The 15,034-nt window shown below is 36.0% G+C and overlaps 2 protein-coding genes across 4 annotated transcripts in view; both read left to right on the plus strand.

The window, feature by feature from the left end:
* LOC112455452 (protein YIF1B) overlaps nucleotides 1-1,405 on the plus strand; it is a 2,243-nt gene extending 838 nt beyond the window's left edge. Inside the window, exons 3-4 of the mRNA XM_025017363.1 lie at nucleotides 420-752; nucleotides 851-1,405. Of these exons, the coding sequence (XP_024873131.1) occupies nucleotides 420-752; nucleotides 851-1,381 (864 nt within the window). The 3' untranslated portion in view covers nucleotides 1,382-1,405. The remainder of the gene's footprint in view (nucleotides 1-419; nucleotides 753-850) is intronic.
* Nucleotides 1,406-2,104: 699 nt separating this feature from the next.
* On the plus strand, nucleotides 2,105-14,314 carry LOC112455450 (phosphofurin acidic cluster sorting protein 2). 3 transcript variants are annotated; one of them, XM_025017360.1, is made up of 12 exons: nucleotides 2,105-2,232; nucleotides 5,584-5,887; nucleotides 6,125-6,412; nucleotides 6,508-6,607; nucleotides 6,826-6,981; nucleotides 8,986-9,090; nucleotides 11,359-11,627; nucleotides 11,786-11,991; nucleotides 12,247-12,594; nucleotides 12,671-13,068; nucleotides 13,186-13,302; nucleotides 13,552-14,314. In XM_025017360.1, exons 1-12 carry the CDS (start codon nucleotides 2,129-2,131, stop codon nucleotides 13,683-13,685), a joined length of 2,529 nt encoding a protein of 842 aa, XP_024873128.1. In that variant the 5' UTR covers nucleotides 2,105-2,128; the 3' UTR covers nucleotides 13,686-14,314. The 3 variants fall into 3 exon arrangements, with proteins under 3 accessions (XP_024873128.1, XP_024873129.1, XP_024873130.1); XM_025017361.1 differs by having other exon boundaries at nucleotides 8,989-9,090; XM_025017362.1 differs by lacking the exon at nucleotides 8,986-9,090.
* Nucleotides 14,315-15,034: the final 720 nt, after the last annotated feature.

The following is a 15,034-nucleotide window of genomic DNA, read 5'->3' on the forward strand; positions in this document are numbered from 1 at the left end:
GCTTAGCTAAGCAGAGGTTCGGCAAAACCCAGCCATTTAGTTAGCGTCAACATTTTTGCTTTTATATATGTTTTTATAACCACTGGCGTTTGAAAGTTCCCAGACACTTGCAGAATTATTTAGCAGAATTGTGCATACAGAATGTTGGTAAACATTGTTTTTTGTAATATATTCGCAAATTGTTATTTTTGTGCTCTTTTATTCGTCACTTGCTATTCCTGGAAGAGATGTACAAATTCATGAATATATTGCAAAAAACAATGTTTACCAACATTTTGTATGTACAATTCTGTATAAATCTAAATAAGGCAAGTGTCCGGGAACTTTCCGATGGCAGTGTCCAGTGTATGTATCACAGAGTTCACACGTTACATCAGATTTTTGATCAATTCATCATTAAATCATTAACTTAATCCTAGGTGCCCATGAACAATGGTACAATGCCGGAATATGGCTTCAATGTTCCTGGTCAAGGGCCATCGCCATACGGATTTAATCCTCAGATGTCCGCGTATCCACCCAGCGATAATCAAGGAGGAGGGGAGTTTGCGAGTCCACAATTTGCTGCGCACGTCTTGGCTCAGCCAGTCGTTACAGATATGGCTGTACAATATGGAAATGCATTGGTTGGTACTGGAAAACAGCATCTCGAGAAATATGTGCCAGTTACAGCGTTGAAATATTACTTCGCTGTAAACACCGATTACGTCTTCGCAAAATTGATGCTGTTGTTCTTCCCGTTTACACATAAGGTAAGCTTCAGGAGGAGACATTGTTTGAAGATGGAGATGAATATATTGCACAGTTGAAACACGTGCTACGCAAAATCAATAATAATTGTTTGTTATAGGACTGGTCTGTTAAGTACGAGCAAGATGTACCGTTGCAACCGCGATACGAGACTAACGCACCTGATATGTATATTCCTACAATGGCGTTTTTCACGTACGTTGCTGTGGCAGGATTAGTTTTAGGCATGCAGGAACGTTTCACCCACGAACAACTCGGTATACTAGCTAGTTCCGCTCTTGCTTGGGGTTTGATCGAATTGCTCGTTCACACTGTGAGTTTGTACGTGATGAATCTTCAAACGAGTCTAGCAACGTTCGACTTGCTGGCGTATTGCGGTTATAAATATGTCGGTGTCAATGCGGCACTGTTGATATCGTTGTTATTTCGAAAGTTTGGTTACTACGTGACGCTACTGTACTTCAGTGCTTCTCTAGCTGTCTTTCTAATGCGATCGTTAAAATTAAGAGTCATTCCACAAGGCCATAGTTCGTACACAGCCTCTGGTAATAAAAGGCGGCTTTACTTTATATTGTCTTTGGCTGGTGTCCAACCTGTTCTAATGTGGTGGTTGTCGTATCATCTGATTTAAATAAGTGTAAAAAAGCTATTATAACAGCATTAACAGCGAGAAAAGGAAAAGAAGGAAGGAAGGAAACGGAGGAAACGTGTATATTTATTATTTGGTTACTAATATCACCTGTACATTTTTTGTAATAAAATCCAACACGATTATATTATCACTTAGATATATGTATGTATAATAACGCATCAGTTCGTTATTATTATTTGACGGATAAAGGCATCTTGTCTTTTGTAATGGATGTCAATCTTGTTGGAACAAGGTATAATTTTGTGAAGACGGAAATCTTGGTAAAAAAAAATCCCTTGAAATAAATTTTTCTATCAATATATCGAGTGGTGTTTCAAAAATCGGCAAGATTCAATCTTATCGATCATCATATTCCCATTTCGAACGTCGGTAATGTTTAATTACAATCGAAATTACCTCGTATCGAACTTGCGAGATGTCGCGACATTTTCCTCGGTGATTCCAGGAATTTTCGTTCCGGCTGATCGCGCCGCGCACGGACTTGGGACAAACGTGGCGCCATTGGTGCCACGGTCGAATTCGGAATCATCGGCCAGCTCGACGCTCGGCCTCCCCGCTCCCGTCTCCGCGTACCCGTGTTGAGCCGCCGCTCTTCACCACGGTGACCGGTGACGGCGCCGCGGTGACGGTCATTGATAGTCGACTGCGAGCCGCGAGAGTCGAGACGCGGTGAATCGTAGGTGATCGTAGGTGTTGCGTGTGTCTCGCGGGCCGCCAGGGCCAAAAATGGCGGAACGGACGAAGGTGACGGCCCCGGCCACCCGGCCCGTTCCCATGAAGCTGTTCGCCACCTGGGAAGTGGATCGCACGCCCCCGAATTGCATACCCAGGTAACGGACGGCGCATTTCGCGACGATTACTCCGGAGTCCGGCGATTGTTCGACCCCCGCGACCCGCGGCGTGGCGCGGCGCGGCTCGGCTCGCCTGGCATTCTTCGACGTTATGGTGGACGCTAAGTAACGTTTCTCCAACTGGGGGCGACGAGCGTCTGGCGTTTGCACGCCCTTTTCTTTTTTACGGGCACGATCTCCCGTGCTTGCTCACGCGACGTGTCCGTTTTGCGACGCCCGTATTTGCGAATGAACGCGGACACGTTGCGTCCTTCTTCGCAGTTGAGTCACAGTCGTATGACACACGCACACGCGTCGCATCTCGCATCTCGCATCCACTTGTGACTCCGAAACGACTGCAACTGTCAACAGAATCTGACAGATCCGCGCTCGTCACGTTCGCGATGAATGAGAGAATTCCGCAATCCTTGATAATATTACGTCGCACTTTGATATTCGTCGCACTTTTTATCGTACTCTTAAACGATGACAGATCGATGTTTATCGTTAATCTTTCGATGTTTACAACCTGACATTTGACACTTGTCGCACAAGTGTCAATACGAGACAAATTATTTCTTGTTTTTGTGAATGTACAAGATTTGTCAAATCAAACTGGAGTAGAATTAATTTAAAGTTAAAATTATTATTTTTTAAATCTATATGTTAAGTTAACGTTCTGGTGGGGCAAAAGTTTTACATTACAAAAAATATGTAATGATATTCTTCAGAAATCATTAAATAAAAAATAAAATTAATCATAGTTTTGAGAGAAATTTCTTGGTGTTGCATCGAATAGATTTCAACAGATTAATAGTAAGTAATTAATATACTCAAGATGTTGTGTAAAGTCTGAATAAAAAAAGAACCACGTTGCGCCACGTTGCGCTTCACATTAATTCGGAAAGTAAGTCGTTCTAACAATAAGAAATGATACGATTCGAGAGTGTTATTTTGTAATGTTCAAAAGTATGTAGCAAACGTTTTTTATCTATCATATATACAATTTACTATACCGTCGAGTAATATAAATGAAAATAGGGCGTTTTTAAGCCCGTGAACGCGCGAGATCGGTGAGACGTTATAGTTGTAATACCGCGAAATTCTTATCTATAGTTTTAGATATCCACAACGCCAACTTTTAAATGCCTGTCTCGCGAAAGCAGGGATGTACGTTCTTTTCACTATAAATACCTTAATCGATTTGGGGGATCGACTGTAAAGTTTATATCGTGCCGCGTATATACATATATCTTTATATATGTGTGTGTGTGTGTGGCTAGCGAACCGCGAACGGCATGTGACGAAATGATGATTACTGCAGTATTTTTGACTCGCACGTACTGCCAAACCACGATGGCCGGCACGTGTTTGGCAAAAGTCAGTGGTTACGTCGGTATAAATTCGGATGCACGACGCGACCAGTCCGACTACGAAATTAACGTTGCCATCGCTAGTTACAATGCTGTCGATTTCCAACAAGTTCCTAAAAAAGATTTTCCGAGGCGCCTTGGATACATACGTGATATTACGTATACGCCACGAGCAAAAGTATAAATATAACGGCGAGATAGGGTATATGTAATCGAAATAACACTCGATATCACGTTTAACTACGCATGCACATTTCAGACGCCTGTGGTCTGCGCTTAAACTAAATTTATACTAAATGATTATGACGCTTATCTTCAATGGTCGCGATCACAGGAATTTAAATATTCCAAATCCCTCAAATACTTGTCCGTACGTTGGAGCAATTTTGTTACTTTGCACTTTGGATCGATTATTTGAAAGCGCTTTTATCGGAAATATTTTTTTTTCTCCATTATTCGGAATAATCGATACATACGGTGATAATGGTAATAGTTATGATGTGAACGTACTGTGTTAACGACAGTGTATATATTTTATTGCATTTTAATACACGAAAACATTGTTCGGTTTAGAAATAATATATTTGTGTATGATTCGGATAATTCGGACAATTTCCAATAGAACGCGTACCGAAAGGATTCGAGTTCTTTAAATACCGCTGACATAACGGATCAAATCCAGATTTAGTTATTTTTCGCGAATCGATCGTATTATCGCAAACGAAATCGTCATCGTGCACATGTATCACTATCACGTAACATGTATAAAATAAATGCGCGCTCGAGTGATAACGTGTGCCACCTGTAGTTTCTGCTCTCTGCGGCTATATTTAGCACTCGCCCCCCAACGCCCCCGGAAACCCTCTTCATAAATAACGATAACCGTCCTTTTCCCCACCGCATGTAATAAGGGTTTCGACGATGTTTCCACTTGGTATAGGCTCTACCGCGCGTATCATCGAGAAGTAAATTATGTACGAAAGGAGATCGGACGGAGTAAGGACCTATTGACCGTAAAAGAAAATTTATTTCATAAAGAGACTTATACACAGCTGCTATTTTAACAGTATATACTTCACTTTCTCACATCATCCTCCTCGACGACGGGTTTTCGACGTTTATATCGTACAACGTTATTACTTTTTCTATTCCGTCGAAGAACATCATCGTTATAGTGTCATTCCTCGCCAAAGTTATCTCCACCAGTTTTCTCTAGCTCTGATAATTTTTTGAAAAAAGTCCTTTTAATCGATTTTATAGCTTACGCGATGAGCGTGCTCGAAAATATCTTCTCATCGGAATTTTTCAAGAGAATTCCGAAGTCTATTACGTGGCTCTTTATCCATAAAAGCCACAAAATTGATGGCGGGTCATATTAACGACCTTGTTTTTTACACGCAGAAATCTCTGACGCAAGGGGCAGTTCGGATATCCAACCTTGGCGGGCGTAGTCTCATTGACTTTAAACCGGAGTATTAACGCGACGATAAGCAAAATAGATGATAACTCGTGTAGAGATACAACACTTTTTTTTATTTTTCCATGAATCACCTTTTAAATTTTGTCGCATACGCGATATCTTGCCATGCGCATACGATAAATACAATCGGCCCTTATCTTCTGAAGGACCCTTGTATTGTACCTTATAGACTTAGACGTCTCAATTGTCATGCCAGTCGTTCCCTTCGAGAAAGAAATTATATTGATCGATATCATCTATTCATGCCTTCCGAAGTGCATACTCAATAGTCTTATACATCGCGAAACAGAGACACATTGGTCGTTACATTTATCTTTGTTTAACTCTGAGTAAACAGTCTCTTTGAATTGTGGATACTATTTATACTCATGCTGCCGAATATATATTTCCGAGATTTCTTCAGATTTCTTCCAGACAATCTATGGATCGAACCTTAAAATATCTTAAAATCTTGAATCTTTATATACATATCTCACTTTGGTTTCGTTTTATTTTTAGGCTGTGTTCCTTGACATTAACTCGATTAGTGATACTCCGACCGCTCGGCTCGGACCTAGCGTCCATCAGCATCGCGGTCAAGATGCAGAGCTCCAAGAGAACTTTGCGTTCGAACGAGATGGCTATACCGCCCGGCGGCATACTCGACACCGAGCTGGAATTGCAATTTGCACTTCAATATCCGCATTTCCTCAAGAGAGACGGCAACAAACTTCTGATATTATTGCAGAGGCGCAAGCGATACAAGAATCGCACGATGCTCGGATACAAGACTCTCGCGGAAGGAATCGTTAACATGGCACAAGTAAGTCTGGTGTTTCACTTTATTCCATCGAAAACAAAATAATTTATTTTTCCTTTAAAGTTGGTATAATTACAATAATAACTCTTATAATAACGAGATAGATCAATAGATCAATATAGATTATATCCTAATAGCGTTACAAAATATATTTTCCGACAAAGATGAAGACGCATCGTGTCGATATTGCATCGGACATAAAATTTCCTTGCCATTGCCAACGATAATCATTTTTTACAGGTGTTGCAGAAGCAAATGGACGTCGAGTTGGAACTCATATCAGATAAGGCGGAAAAATACGGTGGTCACTCGGTTCCACTGGCACGCGTGAGCGTTGTCGCTCTGAGTTCCCAGCCGGTTGATCACGATAAAAGACTGACGAACGATCCTAATGAGAGGCTCTGTCCGGAATTCAGTGACGAGGAAGAGGAGTTTAGCTCGGAGGGCGAGGCGGAGGGCAGCGACAGCGAGCCTACGTTGGAGGTGCATAGGCGGAAGAGTCGCGGGAAGATTCCAACGAATGCCAGGGTGCGCATAATATTTCCATTCAGCTTCAGGCGGCCTGGTCGGCCTGGCTTCTCGTTGCGTCTATATTTGATTCCGATGTTTATTGTGTTTTGCAGCAAAGAAATTTAAAGCAAAAGTTTATAGCTCTGCTAAAGCGGTTTAGGGTATCTGAGGAGTTGGAGCACGATCAAGAGGAGATCGGGCAGAAACTTTCAGGTATATACGATACTATATGAACGAAATTATGCAGGAAATGAATATAACAGATCCAACTTCGATAAAACCTAGTCGATTAATATTAATAAAAGTTTTTCTTGAAACTTTTTACATATTAAATGCAATTTTGAAAACGTTAAATAAATGTTAATCGGAATTAAACGATTTCTAAAACAAGCAAAATATTTATTGAAAGTCTTTCCATGGTTTTGTTAAAGGTGGCGATATGGAGATAGAAGAATTGTTCGACGAATTAGAAGATTTATCAGACAGTGGGCCAGAATTGGACACCATGTCTGTTAGTAGTACACCGAAGCCATCGCTAAGACCCTTTTTCAGCTCTAGTCGATCCCTTCTCGCGCCACCTCATTCCGGTAAGTCATTGCATAATTCAATTGTTCGCGTACTCTGATAAAATGTGTGACATATGTGTGATACGTGGCAAGGTATTTTATTGATACTTGAAATTAGCTCATTGTGCTGATGTTGCAATGTAATATTTGAGTAATATAGACATGTTAAAGGCTGGCGTTTAAGCAAATTGGTATTGTTAAGTCATATATAACGCCATACGGTAAGGAAGATACATTACGTTTCAAACTCATCATATTCTGGCTTTCGCTCTAGGCTATTGGTTATTACACTCGTTAAATAATCACTTTTTGCAGTTAAACGTCATTTTATTGAAATTTCCAAACATATGTCTTTAATTTTAACATATGCCTTTAGTTATCCTCTCTCTCTCACGCATATTTTTGAAAGATTAATACTATTAACACTTGGTGCGCGTTAAAAATAAAAACGGAAAAGGAAACAAATTTAATTTCTATTATTACAGTGTCATATTTATGTCATATTGTGATAACACAATAAGAAATATTTTTTATATAAACAGACTTTTAAAAGTTATAACGTCTTTTCTTTATATAATATCTTAAATAAGAGCGACAACCAATTATATTTATTTTCAATATAAAAAGAAAAGTACGGTATCATATGAAACTCGAGTTTCGTACCTATACTTTTAATCGCGAACAATGAATGAAACTCAGAGTTGAAATTAAGATGTTTTTCTCATTCTTACTAGTTTTCGGGCTTGAAAATATTAAAAAAAAAAAGATAATCTGCAAATAATATATATATATATTATATATATATATATATATATATATATATATACGGAGATTGTAACACTGTTATAAATTATATATTATATATTTATATAACATACTATGCTTGAAAGAAGAGATTTTAATAATTCCATAAAAATGAATTTGTAACTGCCAAAAGTGCGTCTATTATTCACAATTTAATTAAGCTATTGATGTCTTGGCGAAGCAGCATGACTGTTGCAATTTAAATTCCTCTTTTACCGGTTCGTCCAAAGTTTTCATTCAAAGTTTTCAACTGATTATTCAATATAACATTTTTTTTTTAAGTAGTAATTAAGTATAAACATATGAATATCGATATATATAATGATACGTGCTAACATTTGAATATTAATATGTATGCGTTACGTTATCAATATATATATTTATATATTCTGTAAATTGTTTACTACATGATATGTTGAATTTGTTGCTAAATACCAACTAAACTCTTTTGGAAAATTTTGGCTGGACATTAGTGTTAAAAAACACTAGCTGAATAGCTATTACTTATCGCGTTTAATGTAAAATATCACAGGCTATCTTTTTATGATTATTAAGAATAAAGACAAAATTTTTCCATGACTTTATCGTTCACTAGGATCCGTTATACGACAGGTAGGATACTGATATTTAATTCCTATGGAGAAGAACGGTGAGCTTCCTTCATTTTTGTCTTATATTAATGCAGAATAGTATATTTCTTTTAGCTAAGCTAAAGAGGGATTGCGAAAGCTTTAATTTTTAACGCAATTATATAATTTTTTCATTAAATTTATGTTATGGGAGAGACGAGGAGGCTGAATGGATAACCATAATTATTTACGTTGAGCAAAGGCTTCTAGCCTCTCACTGCTGTCATTGGATTATGATGTCAAAAGCGAACGGAAAGATCTTATGAATCTTTTCTTGATTATAACATATTGAAATAAATTTATTTTCTGCATGTCTTATTTTATTATATTAAACGGAATAAGATTAATAAAATGTGACGTAGACTTTTTTATTTGTGGATTAACAGATAGTTGTAAACCTTAATTAACTTAAGCTCATAGGAGTTTTTGCTTTTAATGTCGTAATTCGAAATGTCTGAGAAGCGCTAATATATCGTCATTGTCTAAGGATTAGGGTCTTAAAAATTCCATAGCTTACTCAGATTCAGATCTTCTGAACTAAGTGAAAGTCTGGTGGGTTGGCTTTGCACTGTTGCATGTTACGATTCGATAGTAGTAACCAACGAGGACACTGGAACTATCTCAGCGACTACCACGTGTCAACAGCCCGCGGGTCAGTCGACTAAAGAGAAACACCGTGTCGGACACACAACTCCAGGTATGTAAATATCAATCAATTCTGGAGTTCCTAGTTCCTATGAAGACCGAATGGTTGGAACGTTTTAAGGATTCCGCTTCTTATCAAACAGCACGTATTTTGCGTTTGGATATAGCATGCGATGTAAGAGAGGCATACATATATCGTTGAAGATGATGTAATAGAGTCCACAAATGTTTCTTGTAGTGATATTTAACTTAATCTTTTTTTCTTTATGATACAGTCAATATGGATTAATAGAACCTTCAGATTAAACAAGCAACTTGTTAAAAAAATTATATATTATACTTGTAATAATGTCAAGGAAATTTTGAAAGCAATTCAGCAACAATAATTTTGTAGATTGGAGAAGAAACTCCAGCGCATGAATGACCTTGCTAATCGACAGAAGCTTGGTGTTTCAATCACATTTGGTAATTAAGTGACTTCGCGATTTACACTTATACGAGCAAAATCTATAATTTATATATATATAAATATACTTATATAAATTATACATTCAACTTTTCCCTTTAATAATGCATCATATCGTTCTAACATAGCCAAATGCAAGAATAATCGAAGTGGCACGTTATTTTCGTTTCTCACTTGTTCAAATGTAAAATCAAATGCCTCTATATGTAATCAACTTTCCTCTCTCTCTCTCTCTCCTTTCTTTCTCTTTTATATATGTGTGTATTTACACACTTAGCATGTTTTCCTTAATTTTGTATCTTCTATTATTCTTACATTCCTCTCTAAAATACTATTTCGTCGAAAAGATACAAATATGTATCAATGTATACAAGTTCCGGTAAAAATAAATTTGTGTTGATATTTAATTTTTTTGCAGTTATTATACAATTTTTTCCAAGTACGATTTTTTCCTTTCCGTTTAAAAGAACTCGCCGTAGTATATGTATCTATAATGTGCGAGCCTGTTTTTCCTTTACATACGCTGTGTGTCTATTTACGGCTTCTTATGTGTAATCTTGTTAGACTTCGATCTGTGGTACTGGCCTGTATCTCTCTATCTACTCGTATACGTACGTATTCTTTATTCTGTCAATCTTACAATTAGTCATGTATTCTGCTTTCCAATAACGTTGAGACTTGCACATCATCTCACACGAGTTCACCTCTCTGTGTCATTTGCAATAACACCCTGTAATAAATGCTACGATTGTGACATCGATAAAGTCGTCTTAGTTTGTCCGAAACTTGATAATTGTCACAGATAATTGTCATTTATCGCGAATCAAGACATATACTAGGTGCCATGTATTGTACATCTTCACAACTGAAATGAGCATTTCGAAATTGACATTTCCAAATGTCAAATGCATCGAACCTGGATATTCGTTATTTTAAAGCTACGTCTGATATTTATAAGTGTTTGATATATATGTCACAGTAAAAGCGTGAAATCAGTTTAGTAAATGTATACACTTACTAGTCAATGTATGCATTTACTAGTCAATGTATACATTTACTAAATTTTATGTTTCAAATTTATATCTTTTAATAAGTAACATCATTATATATATCACACTGATACAGATTGGGTTGGGTTAAATCAGTTTTTTTTAGACGTGTGGGACGCAGCCCCTCCCCCCCTTTCTCTATCTCACTACACTCATACTTATAAATTAGTGCTCTTGTAAGAGTATACATTTACTGAATTTCACGCTTTTATTGTAACGTACATACGAAATGAAAAAATAATAATAATTTTGATGAATTAGCACTCAAATGTAATTTGTTCGATTTAAAAGTGCAAACATTTCAAATATATATGATACCTAGTGTATTTTTCGTGAATAATTTAATATTGGCACATTAGTTGTGCTTTTCTTCACTTTACACTTGTTCCATTTGAATATTTATACAGAGTCTTTCAAAACCACCGATATTCCACATTTGATCATAAAACTAAACAAAAGAACGATATTTTTAATATTGTGATATATCTATAATTCTTGTGTTATGTCGATTGAAAATTAACTTAAAGTTTAATTAAACTTTAAGAATTTGAATGAACAAAACAGCTTGTTCTTTGAGTAATTTAAAATAGCAGTAATTTTAATATAGCACGTGTAATTAATCATTCGCCGAACACCTGTACAATTTTACACTTTGAAGCTTCTTTGCCAATATATTTGATTAAGTGTTATGTGAAATAAAGAAGCTTCTAAGATATATACCGGTGATTTTGAAGCACTTTGTGTACTGTTTTATAAACCTTTTAAGTTGCATATCCCTATAGACAGTAATGAAATTTTATTGCAGAACGTGGAGTGGACAGACAGAGCGATGACAGTTCTCGAAGAGCCGACAGCGATTCTCATCCTGAAAATTGGACAGATCACGAGGCGAACGACCCACCGAATTATGTGGCGGGTTCCCCGCCAAAATCAACGGAACAGCCTAATAAGAGCGAAAGCTCCGAGAGAAGAAGTAGACTCTTTGCGCGTGATAGAGGAACGCCTGGCAGTAATAAATCTAAGAAACACAGTCTGAGCGTGGATTTGAAACCCTCTTCCGATTTAAACACAGAGGTAAATGTGGGCAATAATGTCGTTTATTTCGTCCGCTATTCTGCATGAATCATCTACACTCAATGCCTTTAATGCCTTTCATTTTCAATCTAGGAATTAATGATGCCAAGCATACGGAATTCTTGATTAAAATATTTAATTATATTCATTAATTTCAGCCGAGAAAAGCTTTAGTCGAACAGCTAAGTCGAGTGTTACCAGATGATAGTTTACCGGAGGCTGTGTCGCTGGTATCCATAGCCGATCCTGGTGGTGCTGTACTTGCTGCAAAACTTCAAGAAAGAAACCATAAAGTTCTGACAACCGCCTCTCCGGCTGACATCCGTGCAACATTCACGTGTTTGGTCACGCGAATACAAAAATTGTAATTATCATATCCATTAACGCTTATCCCTCGATTCAACTTCTTATTACAAAATATGGGTCTTTTTCTTGTATAATCAGCTTCATCTAAAATCATTAAGATTTTCTCTCAATCTTTTATTTTTATATTAATTACATATACACAAAATGAAAGCATTGTTGCGCGTTTTGTCTTTCTCATTTGAAGATTATTTTTGAGAGAAGAAATATAAAGAAAAGATTTGCACATATGCTAAATGTAAATTTTTATGTTCAGTTGCAACAGTTCTGCAAAACCACCGGCACCTATAAAGGTGATTATCGCTGGCGGGGACAGTTTCATAAACGCAGTTCTCCGTCATTATGTCGACTTGTTGAGCTTTAGACCGCCAGATTGGCAGAACTACATGAAATTCTTAGTGGTACCGCTCGGTTCAAATACATTAACGAGATATCTCGGTTCTATCGACACCAAATATTCAAAGTTATTTGGAGAAGAATGGAAGGAGCTTTTAGAGAGAGAAAGTGGAGGATCGAGCGAATATGCAGCACGAGTATCGGAATACCTGGGCACAGCAAATACGGTTTTACTATTACCCATAGCAGAAGCTATGGTTACGTACAGGTAATCGATATGAACAAATTTTTTTTTTAACGGACCTGAACAGACATATTAGAAAAAAAATTGATTATATTTATAGGGAAACAGACGACAGTAGCCAAATCTTTATTCCCTTTATAAATGACGTTCGTGTGGGTTGCCCAGAGAGCAGTTCTTCCGCATCCGTCGATCTGGAAGAGAGTAACATTAGCATGTCTAGTTCTCCGCCTTCTTTACCTCCTCCAAGTTTGCCTGTCCCAACTCCCGGAAAGTTAACACCACCCAGTAGTCCTAACGTGGGCCAACCGGCAAGGGAAGGATGGGAACCAGTGGAGCTACAGCTGGATTATTGGAGTAAACAGACTCAAGGTGAAAAGGGAAAGAGTACGTTACGTCAAGCATTCAGAGCGTTGCACGTGCAAAGACTTCCCTCATTAGGCGAAGTTCCCGGACATCACTTATCTATGAATTTCACGACAAAAGAGAAAAAGCAAAAAAGTAAGAACAAAATTTAACTAGATTTGTAATTATAGAAAAAGATAAGATTAATTTTTGTGAAAGAATTAAAATATTTGATATAAGATTAAACTTTAAGAGAAAATTATTCTTTTTCAGTAATGAGATTAGGTAAAAAGAAGGAAAAAGAAAAAGAAAATGAACCAAAAAGTCAATCGGTGGACGGTGTCACACGCCTCATATGTTCTGCGAAAACACACAACATTCCATTAAGAGGTAAAATTTTTTTATTAAGTAGATTTTTATTATAAAAAAATTGTTTAATGTAAATTATTAAACATACATATCACGTTTAGTATAAAATGAAATCGATCTAGATTCGAATGTTGCAAAAATCGTCCTGCAAAATACTCCCTTCTCTTTTCTTTTCTGATTAATTTAATTAATGAGTAATTATTCATAACATATTCGTAATTCATTAATAATTCCATTAATCACTTAATAGTGATATTATTCTTACTACAGTGAGCATTGACGGTACCGAGTGGTATGGTGTAAAATTCTTCCAACTATCAGCGCAATGGCAAACGCACATCAAGACGTTTCCAATAGCATTATTGGAATATAATCCACAACAACAGACTTCGACTACTACATAAATTTAAGTTATTAAAATGAAGGCTTCTAGCGATTTGCGTATTTTGCAGCATCGTCAATAACAATAACATTTGACTCGTTTTATATGCATACCCGATAACCATCAACCTCTTAAGACTGCCCAGTAAGAATTAGAATTCAGTAAATGCTATGAATTCTCATATTCGAAATGCCCGTTACATTCATTCCATTATTTGGTAATAGCGATGAAGATATTTGAACATTAGGGATTCCCTATGTCATATAAAGAAATATATATATATATATAGTTGCGCGTGATAAGCATATATTGTATTCACGATTTATGCAACACATGCCCATAACAGACTTGGAAAAAATTATGTTCTATAAAACATAATCTATATATACGTAACTTTTATAGAGATTTCTCGATAAGTATATAATTTTATCCCACCAACATGAGATTATACAAATTACATATATTCGTTCGCGACATATCATAATTAGAACGAGATGTTCCTTTATATAGAGATTTTGCTGGTTATGGGAATGCTGTTATTGAAATTATCTGTTTGCAACATATGATTTATGATGACACACACACACACACACACACACATACACATCGCTGCTCTATAATAAATTTAATAAATACTGAAATATCTTTAAATATGGGATTGGGATATACTGCAAATTTAAATTTCATTTAAGAAAAATGTAATTTCAAAAATTATATTTTTTATTATTCTCTTTGATATCTTTATATTCTCTTTGCATTTATATTCATGTTTTTTTCTACTTTTATAATTGTCAATTTATATGAATTACCAAAATAATCCACCTCATTATTTAGAGATATTTCAGTATTGTATTAGAGAAGTGATGTATAAAATAAAATATCATTGTTTTTTAAATATAATATTTTTATCATCCTTGAACGAAGGACGATTCCATTGCAAAATCGATACGCTATTATTTTTTATTTAAATTATGTACATATGTACGTACATATAACATATGTATGAGTTATGTAATTTGTTACAATTTTTTATTGACGTTAAAATGGCTTAAAAAATTATTTTTGATAAATGTCTAATAAAAAAATATGTGTTTGTAAATTTTGTGATACCAATTTTCCGAAACAGCTTGAATGTTATAAGTAATGTATCCTCTCTTGCTATTATTATTACTTTATTTTCCTATTAAACCATTGAACATTTTTTCAGTATTTTGAGTACTGAAATATTGATTTAGAACAGGTTACATAATTCATACTGTATATATCATTATATATTATTATTTTATTACAAATTCCGGATTTTGATGTGCAAAATACAAGGTCAGAGGTTCTGCTGGTGTAGAATGCTAATAATGGTCCTGTTATTTCTTT

This window comes from Temnothorax curvispinosus, unplaced genomic scaffold (assembly GCF_003070985.1).
Source record: "Temnothorax curvispinosus isolate PA1 unplaced genomic scaffold, ASM307098v1 QBEX01006096.1, whole genome shotgun sequence".
Taxonomy (NCBI): Eukaryota; Metazoa; Arthropoda; class Insecta; order Hymenoptera; family Formicidae; genus Temnothorax; species Temnothorax curvispinosus.

What these genes read in the sequence shown, in the direction of transcription:
- LOC112455450 (XM_025017360.1), top strand. Translation starts at nt 2,129, where the DNA reads ATGGCGGAACGGACGAAGGTGACGGCCCCGGCCACCCGGCCCGTTCCC. An exon ending in AGATTCCAACGAATGCCAGG is followed by an intron (nt 6,413 to 6,507) that starts GTGCGCATAATA and finishes TGTGTTTTGCAG; the next exon opens with CAAAGAAATTTAAAGCAAAA. An exon ending in AAAAGAGAAAAAGCAAAAAA is followed by an intron (nt 13,069 to 13,185) that starts GTAAGAACAAAA and finishes ATTCTTTTTCAG; the next exon opens with TAATGAGATTAGGTAAAAAG.